Source organism: Delphinus delphis, chromosome 1 (assembly GCF_949987515.2).
Source record: "Delphinus delphis chromosome 1, mDelDel1.2, whole genome shotgun sequence".
Classification (NCBI taxonomy): Eukaryota; Metazoa; Chordata; class Mammalia; order Artiodactyla; family Delphinidae; genus Delphinus; species Delphinus delphis.
The window spans coordinates 143,826,074-143,841,114 of NC_082683.1; the positions used below are offsets into that span (position 1 = coordinate 143,826,074).

At 36.9% G+C, this 15,041-nt stretch overlaps 1 protein-coding gene across 1 annotated transcript in view; it reads right to left on the reverse strand.

The window, feature by feature from the left end:
* Nucleotides 1–15,041, reverse strand: part of RPS6KC1 (ribosomal protein S6 kinase C1) — a 219,030-nt gene that overhangs the window by 18,346 nt on the left and 185,643 nt on the right. Inside the window, exon 13 of the mRNA XM_059994920.1 lies at nucleotides 534–616. Within this exon, the coding sequence (XP_059850903.1) occupies nucleotides 534–616 (83 nt within the window). The remainder of the gene's footprint in view (nucleotides 1–533; nucleotides 617–15,041) is intronic.

Genomic DNA, 15,041 nt, shown 5'->3' on the forward strand with positions numbered 1-15,041 from the left:
TATTAACCTCAAATATCTTACTTAAAAGTTATTGATCAGAGAGAGTATAAATTCTCTCTGATCAATAACTCTCCGTTAAGCCAGAACGGACAGGAAAAATTACAGTATTGAGAAAAAAGATAATATTACCTTTAATATCTACATGAATTTTCTAAAATGATAATTCCCTCCTGGTTTCAGACAGGTATTTAAAACATACAGAGAATTTAAATCCTTACATGAACCTTACAGATTTAACTCTGTTGAAACTGACTCATAGAAAAAGAAGAGAGAGTGTGTAGTCTTATATCTCGCTATGGACTAACAGTGTGACATAACAGAATTTTACCATCAATTTATTCAATGTAATAAAATTCAACTTTTTAAAAAATCTGGAATCTTGATAAACATGCATTTTTCTACCCCCCCCCCTTTTTGGTATCAAGGTTTTCTTAGTCCCTGACCTAAAAACTAAAGGCAAAGGCTAAATAGTCTCAATTTGAAATCAAGGTAGCATCTGGATAAACTTAATAAACCTCCAGGTCGCTGCTTACCTTGCCAGTGAGAAGCTCAAAGAGGACAGCACCCAAACTCCACCAGTCACAGGCTTCAGTTTCTTCCGTGATTGCTCCAACCTCTAAACACACCAAAAAAGGTTGATATTAACATTCCAAAGGTCAATTAAGCTCTCAAAATTAACATGTATTAGCAAGGTGACCTTTTTAATGCTGAGAGAGCACATACTAAATACTACTGGGTTTTCAAAATTCCTGAAAGTTACTTATCCTTTTGGTCACCTACTGTGGTTGCATTTTTTTATGCAGTCATATATTAAACTGAGACATTTGTTCTTTACTTGATAGAGGGACACCTTCAAGATGCTATACTTAAAAGTTACATGAATCTACTAGATGAACATTTTGATTAATTTTTCAAATTTGAGAATGTACAGCCAACCCTATCTCAGGGGTCATTTTTTGTTTTAGAAATAAAGACTCTAGGTTTCAGAAGGAACTTCAAAAATTATCTAAACCAGTATTAATTATCTTTTGAGTTACAGACTAGAAACCAGAGAGGTGAAATGTCTTGTCCAATGTCATATAGTAAATCAGAAGCAGAACTAGGACTTAGTTTATAGTTTGATCCCTCTCCTACGTAATCAATTGTTTTCAACTAAAGAAGGAGGATGCGAAATGCAAATTTACCCATTTTATTATTCAGAAGTACAGATAGATATGGTGTTTTAAGCCACAACTGAAACTACTGGCTAAGATGAGGGCTTTTAGAATATCTCCAAATTACAGTTTTATCTGTGTTATCCCTATCTCTCACCAGCACAAGTTCCTGAAATGTAATACGAGTTTTCAGGTGTCATCCTTCAGTTTTCTTCACAAATCAGCAATAACTCCTCATTTCACCATTTTTGAGGCTTTTAGCTCTTAAGTCATGTTTGATGTCTTCTTGTCCTTTCCTAATGACATTCAATTAGTCACTAAGCCTGAATATATCTGCCCTTTCATTTCCATTAAACTGACAAAACACACTTACTATTTGTCTGCAGGTAGCCCAAAACTCACAACAATCATGTTGAAAAGGTTTTAAGTAGTTAGGTTGGAACTTGGACAATAATAAGTGGAAGTGGTGCTCAGGCACCCCAGCCTTTTAACCAATACTTAGTGAATCTACTGTGTTGGAGAACCAAAAAAACTCATAACACAGTTCGAGTTTTAAGTCTTGAAGCAAAGGTCATATGGATAAGAAAAAGAAAAAAAGAGCCATTTCTATGCAAAATACTGAAATTACTCCACTTCAGCAACCTCCTTCCTTATCTCTGCACCTACTGTATTCTGGGCTTCACAAGGCCTATGTACAACTATACCCTTCACACCAGCTCCTACCCATCTTTCCTCCCCTTATTGTGCTACATGCCAAATCACAACCTCCATTCTCTAACTTAGCTGCTCTCAGCTAGGTGGTAAAAAGAAAACATAGATATTTAACTGACTCATATTATTGTGTGAATGACCAAAAGGCTTCCTCCGAGAGCCATCTGCATTCATAAAATAGCAGCTTGCTTGAAAAACTGAGAACTGTCTTACTATCTAACAATAGAGGTTTAATTATACATGTTTTGACACATGAATTCAATGAAATATTACTACATAAGCATTTTAAATGATGTATTCACACAAGGTTTAGGTATATAACTAAATGTCTGGATATATTAAATTTTAAAAAAACAAGCTATAAAACAATAGAATCTTAATTTTAAAAGTACATATATTTTTAAAAGACTGGTGGGAAAATGTAACAAAATGTTTTAGTGCTTTGCCTCTGGGATGGTGAGATTTTTATTTTCATTCTTATACTTATTAACCTACACGAATATCTAAGTGGTACAATTTTAAATGTATAGCAAGATGGCATGAAAACATTCAGGCTTGTTGGAGCAGGAAAGATGAAGCTATATAGGCCAGTCCTCCCTAAGAGTCTGTTTGCCTATAGTTTCCTCTACAACTTTACACTTGATCTTAGCCAAGAGGCCGAGAAGCAATCCTCTAAAACTTTAATGTATCATATATTAGAGACAGCAGTGGACTAGGAATCAGAAGTCCTGGGTTAAGAGCCTTAAGGAATTCACTTGATCTCATCCATAACACGAGGGTGAGATCTGAGGACCTCTAGGTTAAATTTAGCTCTATAATCTACGATTCTGATACTTAAGGATTCCCTAAAACAGTGATTTTCTTGAAGGACAATTCCTTGGGGGCTCTCATTCAAAGTACTTATGTTACCCCTCCCAGATTCAAATACACTGCCCCCACCCCCATTCCCAAGCTCCCCATAGAGAGCCACCATCACCTTTGGAAGTGTGCTCCAGAAACTTTAAAAAGGATGTGTGTTCTTAGAAACTTCAGAAAAGGAGAAGAAATTTACCATAGCCCTGTCATCAAATATAACCTTTTGCACATTTCCTTCCAGTCTAAGGCAGGCAATGGATTACATCACTTCCCTGTTCAAAATTCTGAAATGGCTTCTCACTGAACATTAAATAACATTCAAATGTCTTGCTTAACCAGGCATGTATATATATTCAGGTCTCTATAATGAGGTCTCAACCTATCAAGATTCATTCAAACACGTATAAGCAGTACAAACTAGGTCCCCTGCTAGGCACTATTCCTCCACAGAACACTATGTACTCACCACATTGCTAAATAAGGTGAAACTAAAATCAGTTTTCAGAGTTAATGGCTTTATTTTTAAATATCTTGCTCAAAAATTTAAGTTATGCCATTTTCTTTAATCATAAAGCAAGCAGCATATACTCCTTAGTTTTAGAAAGGTGTTACATGTTCACAACTCAAGACCCCAAATTATTGATCAGCCATCTGTTTTGAATATGCAACCTCCAAGTCTCACTTTCCGTGTCTGAGGGTTGCTAGTAGGCACATATTGTAATAATGATAGTTGCAAAAACAAAGCAGTAGCTAACATCGTTGACTGTTTACCATATGTAAGGAACTGTGTTTAACATTGTACGTGAATTATTTAAAATTTCCAAGCATCCTTACGGAGAACTTACTTGGGCAGAATGACTTTGGAGGAGAAAGAATACTATATTTGTGTGTTCAGGGAAAAGAGGAATGACTGACCCAGTCAGTTCAGAGAAAGCTGTGAAGATCAGATGGTTTTATAGGGTCTAAGAACATGCCCTGAGGAGCTGTAGACTAGAACCACACTCCAAGTCTCTGCTCACAAAGGTTTGCTGTCAGAATTGAGCAAAGGGTTATTGTGGTAAATCTATGCAATGTAATCAGTGACTAATATAATTTATAAAGGGAACTTTCAAATTCCCCTAAAGGTGCGCTGGGTGTGAAATGTGTCAGAAAGAGGAGAGGAGAGGGGAGGGGAGGGGAGGGGAGGGGAGGGGGAGGGAGAGGGAGGGGGGAGAGAGAGAGGGAGAGAGGGAGAGAGGGAGGGAGGGAGAGAGAGAGAGAGAGAGAGAGAGAGAGAGAGAGAGAGTGTGTGTGTGTGTGTGCGCGCGCACGTGTGCGCACGCAGGCGGCTGGGGGAGGGGGATCTCTGATGCTACCATAAGCACAGTGCACCCTCCTGAGTATCAAAGATTTTTGTATGTGCGGGAGATGGTAGGATGTTGTTTTATTATTAAAAGAAACACAGACCCATTATGGAACAGAATGTAAACCTTGCATGGATCTGCAAGATAAAAAGACTTCAAAGAAACTTCAGGATCATATTATTATTAGTCTCAGAGGTCCCCATTTCATATCACCTCTACAGACAGAAGTACTTGGGCAGAAAAGTTTGAGAGTCACTTCAGGAGACAGACAAGGTGTTATTCCTTTATTGGTTTCTGTGACATTGTTCAACTAAGGAGTCTAAGAACTAGGTTCACTGGTTTTTATGCTGCTTTGAAATCCCTCACAATTTTCTGCCAGAGTCCTTAACAGGTAGATAATGACCAACATACTGCTTCAAATGTGGATGCTACAGTGTCTGACGAGCACCAGTCTGAACGTCAGGCAACAAAGACAGTAGCAAGAGACCCAAGCAGGCCCTAAAGTTAATTTAATTCCCATTTTCAGTCGGCTCGCTTTCTGGCCCAGGATGCGGGATGCCCCATGTGGCACCTGATAGAACTGCTGGTGACACCCTAGCACCATCAACCTTAGTCTACTTCATTCACTCCCCATTTCTTTTCCCATCTTTCCTCGATCTTCCCCTCTTCTTTCTTCCACTGACAGCCTGCTTCTTTTCCCCTCACCTTATTCTCTTTTTCCTCCCCACTCTTGGCTGTCATTGGTTAAGCTTTCTAATGGCACTTGGGCCTAAAGAAATTACTGATCCCATCTAAGAAAAACTGCTTCTGAAAGTCTGAAGACAACTAGGCTGAATGTCATCTTTAATCTGACTGGGCTAATAAAGAAGGATAGCAACTCTGAAAAGTTAATTTTTTTCTCATGGAAATCTGGAAAAGACACTGAACAAGTTTTAAATCCATCCCCTTAACAGTGCAGCTTGAACCACTTCAAAATGACTTTATATTAAGCATTCATTAATTAATGTGAAACTGACATCATGACCAACTGTCCTTGATTTTAATAGATGACTCTGAACTACAACAAAGAGTTCTATATTTAGATAAGATACAAGGAAGAACTTCCTAACGGCTCAGGAAACTTAAATATTAGAACAACTGGAAGAAGATACTTATATAATTTCTTCTTTAGGGTTTTAAAACAGAATTTCACTTTCTTTTCTTTTCTTTTTTTTTTTTTTTTTTTTTTTTTTTTTGCGGTACGCGGGCCTCTCACTGTTGTGGCCTCTCCCGTTGCAGAGCACAGGCTCCGGACACGCAGGCTCAGTGGCCATGGCTCATGGGCCTAGCCGCTCCACGGTATGTGGGATGTTCCCGGACCGGGGCACAAACCCGTGTCCCCTGCATCGGCAGGCGTACTCTCAACCACTGTGCCACCAGGGAAGCCCTCACTTTCTTTTAATAATCAGAATGAAAGATTTTGATTGTCTTTTCAACATCCCTTATAGATCAATAATTCTTAGATTAAAATTTTAAAGATATACCTTGAAATTGCATTGCCAAAAAGAAGACTGAGGTTGTGTGGCTGTCAAAACCAATACTCTGAAACTGCTTTACTTGCAAAATCTATATAAAATTTTAAGCATAAACCAAGAGTACTGATTCATATATAAAACTACATGATAGCTACTACAAACACCAGGTGAACAGTCAGGTATGTTGTGTCAAAAGCAGAGAATATAAAGAAATATCAAATAAATTTGTGAGGGTTCTTTTAAAGTATAACATAGTAAAGCTGAGAAATCCCTTTAAACTCCCTACCTTGAATTTTTTAAATCTCTGGTGGGAAAAAAAGCAGAAAAAAATTTTAAAGGATAAATTCTGCACTGCTTTATCAATTTTCAAAATATTTTCACTATAAAACCCAATGTCTTCAGTTCCCATGCATGCCCCTTCCCCTGACACTACATTCTATATTTGCAGTTTCCAGGGTGGTAAAGCAGTAGTATCCTTACTCTCCACAAGGACAGCAGGGCTATAAGCATTAAGCAAAGGGATCAGGGGGAAAAATAAACTATTCCCTAAGAAAACAAACAAATCCTCAGATTATTCCCACAAAAACTCAAAAAGAGACAGTGATATCAAAGAATCCTGAATTTTTGTCTTTGAGTCAAAGAAATGTATTAACAGGGCTCTAGTTCTGCTACTGTTTGAGCCTGGCTGGGTATTTTAGCTTTTCTGAAAATGAGGACAGCCAGACCTCTAGCATTCTTTCTACCTGTAATTTTACAATCCTGAAAGTGTTTTCAAAAGCACTCATGAGCCTTTCTCCTAACTTCTTCTCCCTCCATTAACCTAAGATGCCCAAAGAGTGGGATTATGCTAAAATGAGCCAGCATTCCACATTCGTCCTTCTTCTCCTTTCTACACACAGCCACCCTTCCTTTCCCTAAGAGACCTGGTGGGAAGCAAAATGAATCAGTGTCACTAAACCTAACCGTTACCATCTTTTCATGTAATGGAGACACAAAATCAGCTCCAGATTAGATTTCAACTCGTCCAAAATTTTTGGAGGACATCAAATATGTGAGAATAGTTTAGTAAAATTCTAGAAATCCCACTTTAGCACTATCAATCCTCATACTCTAACACAATATAGAATTTTATGGATTCATACTAATGATTCAAACTATCATAATTCACAAGTGAATAAACAAGTTTAAATAAAATAATAAAGATACCACAACGTAAAAATGTGCCTTGCCTACCTTTGTTTTACTCATGTTTAACACCTCATAGAACACTCTTCAACAAGCCAGGACATCTCTCAGAAAAATGATGCTGCCTTAGTAACCCATATTGTCAAAGGGCTTGCTAAAACATAGACTAAGAGAGTTTTATAGTCCTATGATAGAGTTTACTAAGTCTCCCTCTTACAGCCAAAAATAATACTGTTAATCTGACCCCAAAACTGTACTATAATAAGCCTTGCTCCTGAAAAGTAAAAGAGCGAAAAAACAGAAAGCCTGGACTCAGGAAACCGTAAAATGTCTCTATCTGTATAAGAAGTGAAGGGAAAGAAGCAAAGTATACACTCTTAGACTTGAGAAAGTCTGAAAGACACTGGAGAGACCATTCGGTCCCAGAATTACTGAGATCATGACATATACTATCTACTGGCCCAGGCCCTGTCTTTTAGGGCTATATAGTTTAAGCCACATGGATGTGTCAAAGACATGACTCAGAAATAACTGTAGATAATACTAAAACTATGATGGAAATTGTACAGAGAATTTTAAAAGCTGGAAAATGCATCTCAAACTCAAGCTTTATAAATGAACACCAACCTTCCTATAAAACTTTATAAAGATGAATCACCCAGCTCGGTGCTTTGTGACCACCCAGAGGGATGGGATAGGGAGGGTGGCAGAGAGATGCAAGAGGGAGGAGATATGGGGATATATGTATATGAACAGCTGACTCACTCTGTTATAAAGCAGAAACACACCACTGTAAAAAATTATACTCCAATAATGATGTTAAAATAAAAACAAAGAAAAAAAAAAGGTGAATCACCTTGCATTTTAAGTAACTGTGAATTCCCAAATTCAGAATTTACTTTTCTTTAACAGACATTACTGTTATGGTGCTTGATAAATAAGTGAATATGATATTCTACATTTAGCTCTTTGATGGATTTGTTAAGGCACATTTTCAGACTGGTGACATCACTTGATTCTCCACTAAGGGAGACCCACACAGGTCATCACATCCTTCTTCTTACCTCTACTGATCACAACAAATAGCTACCCATCCCCATTCCAAAAATCTTTAGAGACAATTCCATGACCTCCCTCTGGCAGTTATGTTCTACTGTTGCTGTCTTCCTTTCAGGATATGATAGGAAATACAGTAAATTCAGAGTTTTCTTAGAAGAGAATTTCACATATAGAGAATTTCTATTTTAATTTAGAGCAAGTATTTAAATATTTCTCCCAAACTCTTTTCCTTAACTACACTTCTTTAAATAAATAGAATCTTAGATGCCTCATTTCTCTTCACTTTCAAAGTTATAGTAACTGTGGAACTGTTATTAAGAGGTCATATAAAACTCAGTGGAAAAGCAACAATTGTTGCAAATCATGTGTTTATATAATGGTCAAATTAAACCAACATTTAGATGTTGAAAGAAATAGTTACATAAACGATAGAGCACTTTATCCAAATATCAGAATGATGGAACAATTTTAAAGCCACAAACCTATAGAATACATTAAAATGAGAGTCAACAGTAAGTATACTTTCGGAGGGGGGGGGGCAATATAGTTTCTAAATGCACAGGGCTTTTTTTCCAAAACAATATTTTAAATTTTGACGTTAAATACCTGATCTTAAGGATTCCAACTCTCTCTTTTTGGAAAAAGAAAAAAAGTAAGAAAAATACATTAGCTTTTAGAATAAAAGAGAGCTCTTTGGTGAATAAGACAATATAAAAATTAAGCCACATTCTTATAAACCTTAAAATTAAGCACCACATACACTTTTATAGTATCAAAAAAAAATCTGTGGTGTCTAAATTTTCCATAAATTCTGTAAGTGTTCAGTAAGATTTAAAACACTATTACAATTAGTTTGTTAACTTTCTTCCAAGGGAGTCAAGACTTCATTAATGGCCTTAGATCGTTTTTTTTTTTAAGTGTTTTTTTTTAAAAATCTGATCTATCATTAGTGACATACTTGGACCAAGGGTAAAAGAACATCTTTCTTCTGCAATGAGCATTCCATGTTAGCTAGAGCATGCAAACATTAGTCCTGTGTTCCTACACAGTCTTTCCCTGCAGCATCTGTTGCTAATTGAAAGGGACTAGAATTACAAAATTCTAGTCAATTTCTCTCACCAGCTCTTGCTGTGTATAAAGATTTTCTATGCAGGGGCTGAGCATTAGTCTTCCACTACAGCTGATGACTAAAGAGCTAAGAGAAAGAAACACAGAAGAAACCATTTCTTTTTTCTTTATATATCCAACAATACATGGAACTAAACTGTGAGAAGAGGGACAGCTAAGCATATCTTATGTTAGCTTGGTAAATTACAATTCTGTAAACATAACTATTCACCTATAAAGTCTATTAATGTCCTAGTTAACCAATTGTGTATGTCTTCTGCTTGGACAGTCTCTTCTTTTTATACACATCTTCAAAAGTAACTGTCAATATTAAACCAATTATGCCTTATTTCTAGCTCCTAGGCATAGTACCTGGAACATAGAAGGCACTTAATAAATGTTTGTTGAACAACTATCTCCATCTTGTGTTTTGTAGCACAGTGCAATCAAAACACCTCCAAAGGCCTCATCACATGCATTTTAAGTCTACTGAGCACAGAGATCTACCTCAAGTCCTTCTGCACCCTTACATGTGGTAGGCCAGAAAGTTTTCAACATTATCTAAAGCATACTCTGGCTGCTGGCTGAAACGCAAGAATGGAGGTGATGATGGTGGCTTAAAATAGGGTGGTCTAGTGGACACCTTCCAGGGCTCCCCTCTGCAGAGCACAATGACTGCTACAGTTTGTCCTGGCACAGGTGGCATGCGGTAAAGAAAAGAAGCTGGAAAGCCCTGGGAGGAGGAAGACAGGACTGGGAGATAAATCAAGGTTTCCCCTGTCCCTGTTCAATGGAAGGAATCTAGACACACAATTACATGAAATGTGCTCCAATGGGTAAGCTGGTGATAACATCTGAGTAACTCTAGAGCCTGGAATCTGCATTTCCTAGCCCATCCTTTCAAATGGGCATTTTGCTCCTTTTTTCTTATTTTATATTTATATTTATATAGTTCTATTGACATTTCAGAAAATGCTGGCTGCCCAGTTATCTGTTCCACATTCCATAAAGTCCTTCAACAACGTACTCAATCAATGATTCAAATGCCTTATTGGTCGAGTAGAGAATATGAACTGTTTAAAAGTTGCTGGTATCACATTGCTCTAACTCATGAGAGTGTTATCAGGGAAGACCAGCAACAGGGGCGAGCACTTTCCAGAGGGGAGAACCTGCAGCAGCTGGGGCTCAGCGCTCCTGCGCATGCCCCCCACGGTGATGGGAGAGAGGCGGTGCTGCCCCCCTTCCACACACGTGCCTTCCGGGCTCATCCCAGTCTCTAGGCTTGCTTCCTGCTGCCACCACATGACTAATTCAGTTGGTTTTCAGGTAATCAAATTATATGAAAGCCGGGGCCTTGGGTTGTACTGCGGAGACTTGAACGTAAGTACTAATTCAGGCGAGTTTAACCAAATTCTGCTTCTCCCACTACCCAGCTTTTAATTCCTTGTTGTCGTGGTGACCTGGCAACCATGTTCTGAGCTTTCCTGCAATTATCTGCACAACTTGGGTCAAAGATCCTTCATTTAACTAGATTCAGCATTCCATAGCCAAAAATTACTTGTTCGAGGACATTTATAGCTATCGTTACTATACAGTTTTCTTGTGAGATAAACTAAGAAACAGGTAACTACCATATGACTTCTGGCTGACTGATTATAATTCTGAGCTCTATACAATCTCGCTTACTCTCACCCTGCGTTTCTGGTAGGAAAAAAACCAATAGCATGCTCCATTTTCCATTGGTCATATCACAACTCCATTCTGAATAGCCATCGGGTGTCACAGTGTTACCCAACCAAAGCCATTACAGTTGATTGATGAGAAAAAGGCTAACTGAAAATTGTGAAAATGACAGGCGCAGTTTTCTCTCTCTCCCCGCTGCTCTGTTGCTGTGTTAGGCAGGCAGAGCTACATGCACTGCTATTAACGGAGCTTCAGGAATTCTATTTGCTTTATCACCAATTTTTTAAAACCTTAGCAATTTTAAACATTTATTTGAAGGAAGTATTTATGAATAATTGTTTAGAAGGAGTCAGCCCTGGTTACTTCCTGGAGATTCAAACTGACACGATTTTACATGGTATAAAAACTGATGATTTGGTCAAAGTAGCTAGCCAATAGTTCTGGTACATAATGTTGAACTCAGTATTACATCTTCTTTGTTAAATACCACAGGTAAAAGATAGTTCACTTTCTTCTTTATAATAATATGGTGGTGAGACCAATTAACTGAACAGTTGCCAAAAATCCATTTAGACCTTAAAATTAAGAAGCATTACACTGCAGCTATTACTTAAAACATTGTAAGTGTCTAACCTTGAGTTCCTCTTCTAAAAAAAAATTTGTCCAAGATCATAAAGAAAAAGATGTAGAGTAAATAAGAAGTTAAAATTAACTTCCTTTGAATAATCTAAAGCTTGAAGTAAACCCCCTATTCCCCAATATCAGGTAGTACTAGGAAATGTACAGAGATATTGTTTTTATACAGGAGGGGTGAAATACAGTATCAATTCTTTCACCCTTATCAATTCTCTAGTTCTAACAGCTCAAGAATTTCTTCCCATGAGAGGAATTAATGTGTTATTCACTAAGGTGCCGGATAACAAGGACTGAATACTCTGCTATTACTCTGTCTCATTCTCACCACTAGAGACAAATCACATTCTGGCCTGATGAGAAGTATGGTTTCAGAATGGGTCTATTTCAACATGGAGTGACCTTAATGCAGAGGTGAAGGTGACTGGCCCATTTTTAGGGGGTTTGTGAGGACTCCAGGATACACCCTACCTAGGGATGGATCCCAAGGTTTCAGACCCTCAAACATGTATAAAGTAAGCCTTTACTCTTCTTTCCATCAGAAGGGTCTTGCCCTTCTGGACAAGGTTAAGACTTGAACCTCTTTTTGCTTAGCCTAATATACTCATGGCACAAGCTTCATCAGTATACAGGGGTGGAGTGCAGCAGGGAATTTCCGCTATTCTATGTGTAAAATTTCCGCTATTCTATGGCAAAATTGAAAAGATACTGGTTCTCTCAAAGAAGACGTACAGTTAGTTATATAACATTAGGAACTAAAGGCAAAAGATTAAAAGTACTTGCTAATCATTCGAGGAAAACATTAAAACATTTACTATGTACATGGGAGCTACTGTTGAAGTTTTGCTTAAGGGTAAATCAAACAAAACAGTTCCTGTTTGAAACATAACGTTTAAATATTAACCACAAATATTTCATTCTTTTAAAATTATTTCTATAGCTCCCTGTTGCCTTTTTCTTCCTTCTCCTTTGGCGGGGGTGGGCGGGGGGAGACTGGACCAGGGATGTAGCCATATTTCCTGGTTATAACATTATTATTTCAAAATATACATCTATATTCAGTTGCTTTCTCTAGCAACTTCATTCACATGCCTAAAATGAGTTTCCTCACGCATGGTGAAGTTACCCAGGACCCAGAAATTCTCAGATCTAAATGATTCTTTCTTCTTTTAAACAGCTTTGTTTGTTAAAAATCTTGGCATTTAAATTTCACCCTACTCAAAAGTTGTCTTGGCTTTTTTCCTGCAAATGAAAACAGTTTCCATAAATTCCTCATTTCCGTATTATATACTTTATGTGCAAACTATAAATGAGTAAAAGGAGAATACTTAGAAAGTCCTCCAAGTGAAATCATTTTTTTAACCTTACTGATGTTAGACAGGAAATCAGTATTTATTTCTCGGCAGAAAAGTTCTTGCCCTTAATAAGATGGACTTGAATTTTGACATCTGTGATCTTCTTAATATTCAACAAATCTATTTCAGACAGATATATGATAAAGCAAATATTATAGGATGTTAATTGCAGAATCTAGGTGATGGGTAAATATGGGTGTACAATTCTTCCGACTTTTCTGTATGTTTGAAATTTTTCAAAATAAAATGTTAAGAAGAAAGTTCTTAAAAATCTATTTTACTACTGGTAAATTAAGGCCTAAAAAGTCTTAAATAACTTGCCCAATGTCATGCAATGAGTTAATGGCTGATGTTAGAAAAATATTGTTTTGGTAATTCTCAATTTCATCGTAACATTCTAAATCTTAAACCTACGATGCCCTCGTGGTATTTTTAAACCATCCATGGTCTGAGTCCTAGATCTAATTATCAAATACATAACTATCACACAGAGCACCATGCTTAAAAAGCAACTAATCGTGTGTAAAGCATGCGTATGAAGAAAGGCAGGGGAGACTACGCCCCAAAAATATATTCATGGATTATTTGATAAAGTCAGGCTAGAAGAGCAAAGAGTAGTAGTAAATAAATGTTATGCTCTAAAACTGAATTTTGCAGAGAGTTATCAGCATGATTTTTCTATGTTTCACTTTTCACCGTCAGCTGTGAGCTGTTTCCAAGTGTGAAATCGCCTAAGAGAGGAAGCAAAGCTGTCATTTGACATCTGGGAGCGTGGAGATTGGGCTGCGGTAAAAAGCACTTTGGACTTCTTCAATTTACACACATATTCACCTATAAATTCTCAAGTGTGAAAAGTATTCAATGAGAAATATCAATGTAAATTTCAAGCATTTATAAAGGCTCATAATCGGGTGGAAACTAAAGGTGAAGGACACACTCATAGGACACCATATCAACTTGTTAAGACTAGAATGGGAAACTTAAGTGATTATGTTAGCATAATAACTAACATATAAACAATTTTATTCACGTGTCTTAGATTGCATATTAAACTTTCAAATCCAGTCTTTTGTGTTTTATGTGCTTAATAAGTTCTATTTTCTAGCTGCTTTTTTATGATGAGAGACGAGACTGCTAAGAAAAAAATACTGGTAAAAGAAAAAATAAATACTTTCTTGACATTTTATTTTTCCTTTATACTAGAAATACTATAAAAAATTTATTCTATATTATGATAAGTTAATAGTTCCAATGATAAAGCACATTAAATCTTCTAAATACATGTGTGTTCGTGTGTATATACAAATTGAAATAAAATCAGAGTAACTTCAAGGAAGTCCTCTGGAGAAGAATAACCAATTAATTCCAGTTATTCTATAATTCTCCAGATTATTCTATAATCTCTCATAACAAAAAAATAGAAGAATCTGTCTAAACATCTCTCAATAAAATATCTAAAACTCTCCTCATGTGGAAACTAGACAGTGTTATATTTATATCGTCAGGCTATACAATCTATTCCCACTTTGGGGACTATTTCTTTGCTCTTTCTTTCCTGAACTCCGTTCTGTGTTTCTGTGGTATGAAAGGAACCCATTTACCATGAATGATGTTTATTTAAAATAAAACCTTTCGAGAGAATCATCCTAGATAATCTAAGGATACAAAGTGAACCTAAAAGGAACGGCTTCTACTTTGAAAACAGGGCTGGGTTTCATCAGTGAATTCGTATTCTCAAGACCCTCTTGATGGGTCTGCAGCTGCAGCCATTTATTTGCTGGCTTTTTCACAGATGTAGACAGAGAAAAAGCTCCATGGTTTTTGTCTTTTTGTTGTTGGATTTATTTTCCTTAATATAAAAAAGTGGCAACTTTTTTTAAAAAGTTCTTCATTTCACTGTAGAAACTTGTGAACATCGGACATCCCTGGTAGTATACATCGTTGAAATGACTATGACTTTTAAAATCTAAGATCGCAAAGTTGGCAGAAACTACACTTAAATAACAGAAGGTGATCATTTGCATTTCAAAATTTATCTGTCTTGCTTTTCCCCTCAATTAGACCAAAACATGTTGATTCACAGGTTTCTGTGTGTGTGTTTTCTTTTTTAAACTTATTTATAGAGCAGAATAATGGCCCCCCTGCTAGTTTGGCATTTGCTCAAGTTTCTGTCCATGTAAATCGAATCTGTTACTGGAAATTTTTCTCAAAATATAAAGGCACATCATCCACAAGATAAAAAGATACACTGCTGATATTATAAAGTACAGGGCAGGTGGATAATGTTTTTAGGACAAATGTGTGATAAGGATTCCCAGGAGGGAGGCGTGGTAGGGGTAGAGGTTGCATGCTGTTCAAACAGAAGTGAATCGTTCTCATCATAATCTTGTGACAACTTTACTTTCTAACCAAACATCAGCTGCTTAACATGCTTTAGAGCTA